General features: G+C 41.1%; 1 protein-coding gene across 1 annotated transcript in view; it reads right to left on the bottom strand.

Annotated features, from left to right (window-relative positions):
* Pi4k2a (phosphatidylinositol 4-kinase type 2 alpha) overlaps nt 1-12,327 on the bottom strand; it is a 34,657-nt gene that overhangs the window by 22,053 nt on the left and 277 nt on the right. The window contains exons 2-3 of the mRNA XM_010620412.2: nt 12,228-12,326; nt 2,885-3,085 (exon numbers count right to left, since the gene is read on the bottom strand). Coding sequence (XP_010618714.1) covers nt 2,885-3,085; nt 12,228-12,326 — 300 coding nt within the window. The remainder of the gene's footprint in view (nt 1-2,884; nt 3,086-12,227; nt 12,327) is intronic.

Here is a 12,327-nt window from a genome sequence, read left to right as displayed (position 1 = left end):
TATGTTGGACGCTCCCTAACTTACAAATCAGGACACTTTTTTTTTCTCATTGAGTTTATTGGTACATTTTAGGTATACAGTACAGTTACATTCATCATCTGAATCTTGTACCTTTACATGACAGGTCTTGGTTCTCATATTTTCGCCTTATCCCTGCCCTCCTTTCAACCCCTCTTCCCCTCCCCATTTACACTTTATTTCCATTTCTTCATTTTCTCATTTTTTTTTTCTTTTCCCTTATTACCTTTCCCCTACCCTTCCCACTTTCCCTACACCTTTAGCCCTTGGAAGAATAGGAACAAATCAGGACACTTAGTGAGGGGGTGAAAGGAGGGCAGGGAAGGGGAAAAAATGAGAACGAAGATCTGTCATGTAAAACTACAAGATCCCAATGATGAATGCAACTGCACTGTATACATAAAATGTACCAATAAACTCAGTTAAAAAAAAAAGAAAAAAAATCAGGACACTTAGGCATAGGATTGAAGGAAAAGAGAGGCTTTCCTAAGGCTAGTCCATCAATTTCCAACTATGAAAATCCAAGCCATAAACTATCTTCTTCCTCCTATCAGACTAATTTGTGATCATTCTTCCCAACCATCCACTTTTTTTCCTAGAACTAATGAAATTATCATTACCCAAAACTGGAATCTTGTAATTCCAGCACTCTGGGAGGCTTAGGCAAGAAGATCACAAGACCTCCCACGTGCAAGGTCCTGAGTTCAATCCCGGGTAAAAAAAAAAAAAAGATCAGAAGTTTGGACCCAGCCAAACCAACTAGCAAAGACTCTATTTCAAAATGTAAAATAAAAGGGCTGGCAATCTAACTCAGTGAAAAGGCTCTGGGTTCAATCCCCATTACAGCCCTAAAAAGAAAACTGCAGAGCCAGAATTTAAACTCACTTTCTGATTTTTAACCACTGTACTCCAAAAGCACCCCTAGCAGGCAGCGGGGTTGCTTATTATCTACTTCTGCATTGCAAAGGAAGGAAATCTGAGTGATGAGTAAGGAGTATTTTCAAGAGTTTCTAGAGTCTAGGAAAGGCCCAGTAGGAAAATTTCAGGTTAGGAGACTTTGGAGCATTAAGTATAATATAAGATAGTCAAAGTATGCTGTTCATCTACACACACAGATTTTTTTTAAAAGTATAAAGGAAGGGAATGAGCTGTACAAAGCCACACAGTGATTCGGGTGTCAAATGGGACCTGAAGCTGGGGGAATCTTTGGTATTGTTTCTCATAATTTGCAAACACAAGTCATGTCAGCTGGTACCTCATGAACACTTATTATAAAAAGAGCAATTTACCAGGTATGAGAATGAGAGAAAGATATCTTAAGAAGTGGTCTCTGACTTCTAGAAACTTAAAAACTAGTTGGGCTTATTGTTTACAGTTTAGTAACCAAGAGCAAATAGAATCAAACATCCACAGTAGTCACATTTTCTTCTAAAATACCCTAATAAAACCAAAATCAAGTTTGCATCTTTTTTTTTTTTTTTTTTTTTTTGTACCAGGGATCGCACTCGGGATGTTGCCAAAATCAAATTTGAAGGGACATTCCCATCTGCTGATCAACCTCTTTGTCCTCAGAGCCTGCCACCTGAACCTGTGAAGAAAGTCTCAAGCAGTTTTTAATTTAGAGGAGAGAGGTAAATGGATGAACTTCAAATGGTCTGAGAACTTGACTCCAGAAGGTATATGCAAAATATTGACTACAAATATGTAATTTTTTTTTTTTTGTGAGAACAGTACCTAAAGCTTTCACTAGTTCTCAAAGATTGTTAAAACTCAGAACTATCAGGATGCTTCTGCAGTGTTAGGGAATCAGATCAAAGTTCCACATAAGTTGTTTCTAAACCTCAGGTAGCTAGACACTCAATGTGTGAGGATGTGTCCTTAAGTGTTTGTATACTAACCAGAATATTCCTTCCCCTCAGAACTCTTGGAGAATTTCATGGAGCACCCTGCAGTACAGGGATTCTTAAAGTGGGATCAGTAAACTCCTTGAAATTGTATGCAATCAGTTCTGTATATTCAAATATGTTTTGTAGAGGAGTGGTCCAAGCCCTTCATCTGAACCTCAACTAAATCTGTAACACATACAAGATACGTGTAAATCCACTCTAGGTGAGAATTTGCCTGAATCTGGGACCTGTATGTGTTGCTGGGGATTAAATCCAGGGTCTTGTGCATCTGAGGCAAGTACAGTACCACAACTATATCCCCATCCTGGACCTCTATTCTGGTATATTCAGGCAGTTTCCAAGATTCCACAGAACAAAGACAGGTGATAAAAATTCCTTGCAGTTCCCTGAAAGTTCTCCAGTCAAATATTTTATTCTAACTCTCAACCTATCCTAAAGTCTTCCTCAACAGACTTTGCGTAAGTGCTTGGAAGATGGTAGTTAATCCATTCAAGCCTGTATCTAATGCCAGGTACAGTGGCACACTTTTATAGTCCCTGCTACTCATTAGGCTAAAAGGTTTCAGCCCAGTTCAGATCTAGCCTAGGCAACATGATGAGATCTCATCTCTTTAAAAACATAACAATAATTTTTTTTAAAGTTTGTATTTAAATTCTGGAATGGCTCAGAAGTCTAAGAGAGTGAACTGCAAAAGTAGCTAAGTTTCAAGGAAGCTCATAAGTGTGCACTGGACCTCTATGAAAGTCCTGAACTTTTGTGTAAAATCTGTATGAATATACTCCTGAAGATAACTTTCATCATCTGATCAATTCATACATCTAATCCTGTCACCCTTCCTAAAAAAGGTTGAGAACCTTAGACTTAAATAGCCTCCACTGAACCCAAGGTCCCAATAATAGATCTTGGCCCCAGGAAAACTTTGCACAGGTACTAAGAGTTCCTGGAAATGGGTCACTGACCTTTGTACGGGGTACAATGTTGAGTTCCAGTTTTTGGTCCACCAGGCTGGCCCCTGCCTCTGAGAGATAGCCCTGGTTGAGGACAAGGCAGTCACGGCCAAAGCAGCAGGGACAGCACAACTTCTGTAGCCATTTGGTCCACTTAGGATTAAGGTGCCCATATGGCTCTTCATTCTTGGGTTTGAAGACAGCGATGATCCTCTAAACACAAAGAAGAAAATATTAGAGGTGAGTTGAGGGGTCAAAATTTAGTTCTGTGGGGGCTGGGGATGTAGCTCAGTGGTACTGTGCCTGCCCTACAAGCATAAGGTCCTGAATTCAACCCCCTGGTACAAAAAAAAATAGTTATGTGGTAGATCATATGCATAAACAGTGCAAGGCCCTTGGTTAAATCCCCAGCACCAAAAAATTTTTAAAAGGTGAGTTGATTAGCCAGGCATGGTTGCGCATGCCTGTAATGCCAGCACTTACGAGGCTGAGGCAGGAGGATTGCTGTGAGTTTGAGACCAGCGTGGGCTACATAGTGAGTTCCAGGTTAGTCTCAACTACATAGTGAGAGCCTGTCTCCAAAAAAAAAAAAAAAAAGTGAGTTGATTAAAGTGGCCACATACCAAGTAAGCAGAAATCTAGAAGGAAATGAGAGGCACAAGGCCAATAATCCCTACTTACAGTCAGACAAAGGCGTCTCCGTAGCTGTAAATACCAGCTCATGTGAGCAACTAAGAGACCCACTGGAAGAAAGGATTACAGCCTAAAAAGGCGCCATGCCTCTTCATTCTTTCCTTCTGCTATGCTCCTCTTTTCCATCTCTCTTCCCTCATATAAAGCACCTACCTCTAACTTTGTGCTTCAAACAAGCAAGGTAAATAGATTTGTATTTATATTTCTAAGAGCAAGATCCAGAAGCCAACTCAGTGGCACATCTTGAGTCCTCAGCAGCAATCTTATGCCAACACAGAATCGCTTCTCGTACTCCCAGAAAGGCTTTAACGTCATGTGTATCAAGGGCTCCAAAGTTATTTTTGCACCCAAATGTGAGAAATTAACATCTTGGATTTTTGCACGTATCCCTGCCCATTTATCTTTTCTTTATATGACCTACCAGAAACTTAACATCACTAAACTTTAACTTCTAAGGTTTATATATAAGCATGACTGCTCTATAAAAATTATGTAAATTCAGCACATCTGGAATCCCAGTGCTCTGAGAGGCTGAGACAGGAGAATCACAAGTTTGAACATGCTTGACTTAGCAAGACCCTGTCTCAAAATAAAATATAAAAGATGGGAGATGTAGCTCAATGTGAAGGCTTTGGGTTGAATCCCCAGTATGGGAGGTGGGGGAGAGTGATATATAGCTTCAAAAAGTATCAACTGTAGGGCTGGGGATTTAGCTCAGTGGTTCAGGCGCCTGCCTTGCAAGCTCAAAGACCCAAGTTCGATCCCCAGTACCAAAAAAAAAGTTTCAACTGTTAAAAAAAAAAAAAAAAACAGTATTATGGAATGACAGAATGAATTTAAGAAAATCCTTTCATCGATGAGTGAAACCTCTATCAGTCTTCACTCCCACCTCCTGGGTGTTAACAAAGCCTTGACACAGAAAGTTTAGGAATGACAAATTGTGAAATAACAAGAGGAAAAAGAAATGGGGTTCTCTTAAGTCATTCTGACAGGGAGAAATCAGGACATGAAATAACATAAAGATTAAATCTTGGGCCAGGGATTTAGCTCAGTGGTGCCGCCGCCTGCCTCACACGCGCAAGGACCTGAGTTTGGTCCCCAGTACCAAAAAAAGAGATTAAATCCTTCTTTGCTGGCTGACAGTAACAATATGGAATGCCTAGAAATGATAGCCTCCTTTCTAAATGCTTTCTTCCACAAGCCAGTCAGCCCTCTAAGGTTATTTTACATATATTGTATCTCATTTCTTCCAGTCCTCAAACTGATAATTTTTTTTTCTCAAACTGATAATTTAAAGGAAGAAAAGTAAATATACTAACCAAATGACTCATCTTTGTATCATATGATTATCCTTCTCCCCTCACTCCATGGCCAACTGAAGCTCATGTGGGTCATAAGACATTTCCCTGTGAGCATCACTTCCTGAGTGGCAGGATCACAACAGACAACACACACCCACCTGCCCCCATTAAGTACTTACTCATAGAAGGAACTGACCAAGTCCAGAATCAATTGGTCATCTGTAGGCCAGTTCCTTTAAAAAGTCTTACAAGGATTTGAGAGGGCAAGAGAAATACAGAATTCTTATCTTCCCTATAAAAAAGAATCAATTTATTCCTAAAGATAAATTTATTTACTGACAAAAGTACAGTATATATTCATATCCTGTCTTATTAATTACTTTCTTATTGAAAGTGGTTAGTAAGAGGCCTCAGCAGCTTCTCTCTCTCCCTCTCTCTCTCTCTCTCTTTTGGTTTTGTTTTGTGTTTTTGAGACAAGGTCTCACCATGTAGTTTAGGCTGGCCTTGAACTCACTATGTAGCCCAGGCTGGACTCGAACTTGCAGTAATCCTCCTGCCTTGACCTCCCAATTGCTGAGATTACAGGCGTTTGACACCAAGCTCAGCAGCACCTTCCTCTTCTGTGTCCACTTGCCTCTGAACAACAAAGCAGCAGTGGCAACAGGCTCATGAGTCAGAGTATAACTTGTGAGTTCACTGCAATTCTCTGGATTCTGTACAAGGAAGCCATGGGGTAACTGGAAGTATGTCTCAGAACTCAACAGTTCAAGCAGGGCACAATGTGGAACTCAGGAAGCTGATCCTCCAAAAACTAAGAAATTCCTGCTACAGTAAACAGGGGCAAAAAATACCAGGAGTATGGCTTAAATATTCCCACTTAAGCAAAGCAGAACTTGAAGGCCAAGACTGCAACCAAACATTATTTACAGATTGATCTCTCATACGTCTTAATTTCTTTCCACATAAGAATTAGCATTTCAGCCGGGCATGGTGGCACACGCCTGTAATCCCAGCATTCGGGAGGCTGAGGCAGGAGGATCGCTGTGAGTTCAAGCCCAGCCTGGGCTACATAGTGAGTTCTAGGTCAGTCTCAACTATCTAGTGAGACCCTGTCTCAAACCCGCCCCCCCAAAAAAGAATTAGGATTTCATTGACTCTTTAAAGGCCTTAGAAAGTATGGTTAGCTAAGTCACATAGGGATTGCACTAAAGAATACCATATGAAAAAAATAATATTGTATGGACTAAATGAGGGAATGGGAAAACAGGAAAGACTGAGGAACAGAAGGGCATTCAGAGAGACTCGTGACTTTTATGACTAAGTGTAGGGCTCAGTTCAACCTAATTCTGTTAACATTTGCTCAGGTCCTAGTTTGTACAAGATAGTGTGCAAGTGTAAAGTAGGTTTCCTTGCCAGAGACACAAAATAGCCTTTGACCAAGTTTCCAAATATAATATTCACTTCATACAACCATGTTACTGAATAGTCAAGAATACTCTTCTCATTCATAAAGAACAAACTCTAAAACCAATCAAATTAGAAGGACACCTACCAGTATTCAGCTGAGAAAGAAAATGCCTAGTTTTTCTTACCATCCTCTCTTCTTTAATAGACTGTCAATTCTTTATTAAATCTAGGAAAAGTGCCAATATTTTAAAAACACTTTTCCTTAACACCCACTCACTCATCTTCCTGTTTCATGAAAGAGCCAAAGTATAGATAGCTTAAGTTGTAGTAGTCCAGGACGTTGGAGATGAAAAACGACCTGCACAAGGAAGCAAAAAAGCACTGGCTGGTGTCATGATCTACAATCATTTTACATTTTTGCAAATATCTCTGATGTCAGACTTCTCACATCTTCCTTAGTATTCAATATGTTTCAAAAATCACACATGTGATCTCTGGAAATCTCTATATTCATAAGGAAATGAGAGTGAAACAAGTAAATAAAAACTCATAAAATTATTATGAAAATAATTTTTACTCTTATAGCCCAAAAAGGAACTCTTAGGGATCCCTGGACCACCTGCAAGAACTGCTGTTTTCTACGTTAGAGGATGGTGGGAAACAGCAGTCTTCAGTTAGCTATATGGGTAGTGAAGATTTATTTACATGTTAATGTTAGGGACCTGACGCTGCCATCACAGGCTGCATTTTCCTGGTTCTTCTTGCCTTTTAGAATGGCCTCATGCTCTTTATCTTTAATTTCCCTCCCCGCAAGGCCACAGCGGTCAGAAGTTAAACCTAAATTTCTGCAGGACTGAACCCACAAAGGGCAACCTGGCCTGTGATAGGTTAAAAGTAGCCCACTCCTCATAAATAAGAAACAGCCCAGCCCGAAAACAATAAAAGGACCTTCCTTTCTTTGTTCCTCTCTCCTTCTTTCTCCTCTCTCCCTGACCTGCCTTCCTGAATAAAGTCTCCTGTTGGAACTTCTCAGTGTGTGGCCTAGTTGTTGAGCATCGCTGTGCCTGTTCAGTTAATGTAAATGTTAAGGGAAGAATGTACTACTCTAAATATATTAAATCCTGAAAGAAGATGGGATCAAAATACCCAGAATGTAGAGAAAGAGACTTTGACTTGTACTTACTTTCCCACCCAACAGCCATCCATCCAATCTGCCTTACCCTTTATAACTTGCAGCTTGGGATACTGTCATACATCAGACGGCAGGTCGATGTTTAAAATCTCAAGGTCTACATCTGTCTAGGATGTATAAACTTGACTTGTTTTGTTTCACTAAAACAAATTTTAGTAAAAGAATTCTACTATGAGATTCTTTATTTGGTGACTGCCATCAGTATGGTTTCTCAACCACGTGGAAGGTTACAAGAATTTCTTAGAGGGTACAGGTAGTTGGAAGAAGCATACTCACTCTTATAATAATTTTATGTTTGAAAAATGGTAAAAGTTATCATTTTCATGACAAACTGTTGGTGGATAAAGTATATTTAAAGTATATGCACTGAGAGAGGAGGTCAAGTTCATAGAGTATGTGGGCTTTTTTTCACCCCTAGTATTGGGGATTGCAGGACCTTCTCACTGAGTTACAGCCCTAAATTCTACCACCACCACCACATTATTTTTTTCAAATTTTGAGACAGGTTCTGGCTAAATCACCATGTTGCCCAGGTGGGCTCAAACTTGCAATTCTCCAGCCTCCCAAAATTCTAGAATCACAGGCCTGTGTGCAACCTCGCCCAGATGTGGGCAGTATCTTTATAAACACTGTAATTGATATTATGATGCAAATAACAATTAGCACCACTGAATGAAATGCTACTCTCCAAGATTATGAAAGCCATCTTCTCAAATTTACACTACGTTTGCCTTGTTCAATGTCACATATCCAAGAAAGCCTAATCCAGTGGTCAAAAACAGAACAAAATAAAAAACCGTGATTGAGCTCCGAATTAAGCACCAGGAACTATACTATGCCAGAGGCTTTCATACATTACTGATATGGTAGAAAATAGTTTGTTTATTTATTTAGCTTATGGGTAAGGCAGCTAGTTAAGGGAAGGGCCTGAGATAAAGCTGCCTTTAAATGCAAAAACCAGTTTTTTTTTTTCTTTAAAATGTGTTTCTGTAATTAAAGGAAACATTCAAATTGGCCATTTTAAATCCACAGAGTCACCAGGGATAAGTGGCCATTGTGCAGCCAAGCAATTCCTATGCTATACTTATTGATACAATAATTAGCTTTGGAATGAGAGGTGATGTGGCCACCAACTCGGGACTCCTCCAGGAAATCCAGAAGCCCTTCTTATTTCCAATAAAATCCAACTTCCCCTCTTGGTTCCTGATTTCACTCAATGTTTGTGGAACCATGAGCTCAATATACACAGTAACATCATCTCATTTAATCCTCTTAAACTAGTAGGTTACATGCTGTTCTGTGATTCCTGCCAATATGAACATGTGGTATATTACTGGCCACATGAAAGAAAATGCTAAAAAAATAAAATCTGTAATTGGGTGAACACAAGACCTGAAGTACAAGGATATAAGTGAACACGGGAGATATAAGCACACTTCACCATGACTTTTTTGTTTTGTTTTGGTTTTGTTTTTTTTTTTTGAGACAGAGTCTCATTATGTAGTTGAGTCTGACCTGGAATTCACTATGTAGCGCAGGCTGGTCTCGAAGTCACAGCGATCCTCCTGCCTCAGCCTCCCGAGTGCTGGGATTACAGGCATGCGCCACCACACAGGGCTGTACCATGACTTTTTTTTAAAAGGTACTCAGGGGAGCTGAGGATTTAGCTCAGTGGCACTGTGCCTGCTTCACAAGGTTCTGAGTCTGATCCCTGGTTGGGGGGGGGGCATACTCAAGGGGCTGAACCTAGGGCCTCTGCATTGAACCACATGCCCAGCTCTTTTTAGTTTTATATGTTGAGACAACTTCACTAACCAAGCTGGTCTCGAACCACCCATCCTCTTGCCTCAACCTCCCAAACAGTTGTAATTACAGCCTTGCACCACCACGCCTGGATTCCACCATGACTTCTAATTTGGCATTTTCCAGTTCCTGGTCCTAACTTGCTCATTCTGTGGTAGATACCATCCTAAATTGGAAAATGGAATCAAGAATATTCTGAATTAAGTTTCAGAAGTAGCTATCACATAAAGTGCTGGTGTTCCCAATGCTACCCCTCCTTCACTGGACACCAGATTCTTGACTTTAAACCGAGCAAGATAAAGATTATAGTTCCCAAACACTACGCCAGCTAAATTCTGAACACTGGGATATATGTGGAAGAGTCTGGTGCAACTTTTAGGAAAGGCCCTACAGAATGTGGACTTGGCTTCCTCTGTCTTTCCTTCTTCCAACTAACTGTAAAACAGACAAGATACCTGCAGTTTGAGCAGCAATGTTAGAGAGCATGAAGTAGAAGCCACACATTAATGATGGCTAAATCCTGGATGGAAGGAGCCAGTATCCAAGAAAAACTGAAATGCCAACATCAAACCTTAGCAGCCTTTTGACTTCCTTTACATGAAAGACTAATGAACCTCTTTCCAAGTCATTATTATTTTTAAATATGCCACACATAGTCAATTTTCTTTTCTTTTCTTTATGAGATAGGGTCTCACTATATAGTTTAGGCAGGCCTTGAACTCACGATGTAGTGTGGGTTGGTCTCAAACTCGCAGCCTCCCGAGTGCTTGGGATTACAGGAGTGAGCCATCATGCCCAGTGCTAGCCAAATTTAATACTAATCAATATAGTAACAAAAACAGAATCCAAAAATTCAGGTGACTGACTAACTCTGAAACTGCAGAGTGCTGTAGTTAGGACTATGACCTCCAGAGCCAATACATCTGGGTCAACACTTACTACCTGCAAGAGCTTCGGCAAATTAGTTCTATTGTGTGCTTCAGAGATGTTACCTATGAAGATAATAACAGTACCTACCTCTGAGAGTGGTTAAGAGGATTGAGTTACTATTTGCAAAGTACTTGGCATATAGTAAGCACTATGTAAGGATCTGTTAAATAAAATAAATACATTTAGAGGAGGGCCAAAGAAAACAGTACCAACTACAGGGAATCTGTGGGCCAGACTAATCCTCCACACACTTATGACCGTCCTGAGTGGAACACGAATAAATTTTCTTGGGCCATCCATGTTTCAACTTCCCTTCTAACAAAGAATAGTGGATAGTAAAATTTGGAGACTGGGATATGGAGTATCACCAAAAACTGTCATTCCGTGGATGTACTGAAATGGTTGGTAGTACTTTACCCACCAGGGAGAGTGAGAGAGATTCTATTACTCTCACCTGTCACAGCACTAGGTCACTTCTCAACTTACATGACACACTTCCAAGGAAGCTATAACAATGTCATGGAAGAAAACAACACCTCCCTCCTCCTCTGAACCTATCAACGATAATCTCAGTCCATCCTTATATTGGCCAACATGATAACTCACATCTTGATTCAATCTCCTTCTGTTCTCCAAAAAGATGATAGCATCTGACTGCCATTTAAGACACAATACCTTTCTTTGCTTCTAGAAATGATAGCTCCCACTTGCACTTTCAAGCTCCCTTATTTTAAAGGTCTTAAAAAAAAATTATCACTCTCCCTAAGCTTTCTCCAACCCAGTTTACGTAAACTAAGTTGACAGTAGAAATGGTCTCCGGTTGTGTTTGGTTGGTTTTTGCAGTACTGGGGATTGCGCCCTGGGCTTCCCACTGAGCTACATCCCCAGCCTCCACACCGAGCTAATATCCATCATATTAATAAGTGTAACAATAATACATTTTTCCTATGAACCATTTTGCACCACATCTGAAAACTTAGTGAAAACTTCATACTTTTTTGTTTTTGTTTTCTCAGATAGAGTTTCGCTGTGTAGTTCAGAATGGCCTTGAACTCACTTCGAATCTGTTGCCTCAGCCTCCCAAGCCTGGGATTTCAGGCATGTGCCATCACGCCCAGCCAAGACTTCATATTTCTTAACCCAGTGCTATTACAATCATGCCTCTGGTCAAACCTGGGTCAAATGGCTTACGTATTCTACATTTCTCAAAATTAGTCACTTTTTGGGCCAGGGATTTAAGCTCAATGGTTCTGTCGCCTGCAGCGCAAGCGCAAGGTCACAAGTTCGATCCCCGGTACCAAAAAAAAAAAAAAATTAGTCACACTTCTCAGCTGCTCCATATCCCATCCTAACCCCATCTCCCTATATACACATGCAAGCAAAATAAATGTCAGCAGAACTCCACCTTAGCTGAAAAACTGCTGATAGTCCCGGGGGCGAGGGGTGATGAAAGTAAAATAACAGTCTGTGTTTCTAAAATTCTGCATTCTACGGAACCACTGAAAATGACTTGAATCTTTTCCCAGTAGTGAGCAATAACCAGGGCAGATGAAACTGTGGTCCACCCACGCTATCACCACGGTCTGTCAAAGAGACCTAGGACCTTGGCGGGAGACATCCCCACAGAAGGCTGGAACTGAATCCTCAGATGGGTCACCTGTCCTCCCGAGCAGTTACACACGGCTTGGGGCCAAAAAGAGAACAGGCAAAGCCTCAAATTTGTAAGCCAATCCCAGGAGTTTAAAGGTGAGGAATCTACCAGAAAGCAGCATGTGCCCACGCCTCCGTCCAGCGGCAGATGGCTTCACCACACAGCTAAGCCCCTGGCCTGTATCTATCTGGTCAATTTCCTCTTTTCATTTTCCGCTCAAGCCTCCCCCACCAAAAAGGTTCTGATTTATTTCCTCACTGCGCAGCTTCCCTATCTCCAGTCCTCTCAGAGGCACCCCAAATCCTGCTAGGGGCCGGCCCTCTGAAGTTTCTCTCTTCTGCACCATGCAGTCTCCCTTCTCCCCGACGGCGCGCTCACCCCGTGAGGGTCCTTAACGAAGTAGCTTCCGCTGGAGCCCTGGTAGATGCGCTCGGGGAAGATGCAGCGCTCGGTAGCCAACTCGGCCTGCCGCACCACC

This window comes from Fukomys damarensis, unplaced genomic scaffold, assembly GCF_012274545.1.
Source record: "Fukomys damarensis isolate Sample0158 unplaced genomic scaffold, DMR_v1.0_HiC HiC_scaffold_8, whole genome shotgun sequence".
In the NCBI taxonomy this organism is placed as follows: domain Eukaryota; kingdom Metazoa; phylum Chordata; class Mammalia; order Rodentia; family Bathyergidae; genus Fukomys; species Fukomys damarensis.
This window is presented reverse-complemented; position numbering and strand designations above follow the sequence as displayed.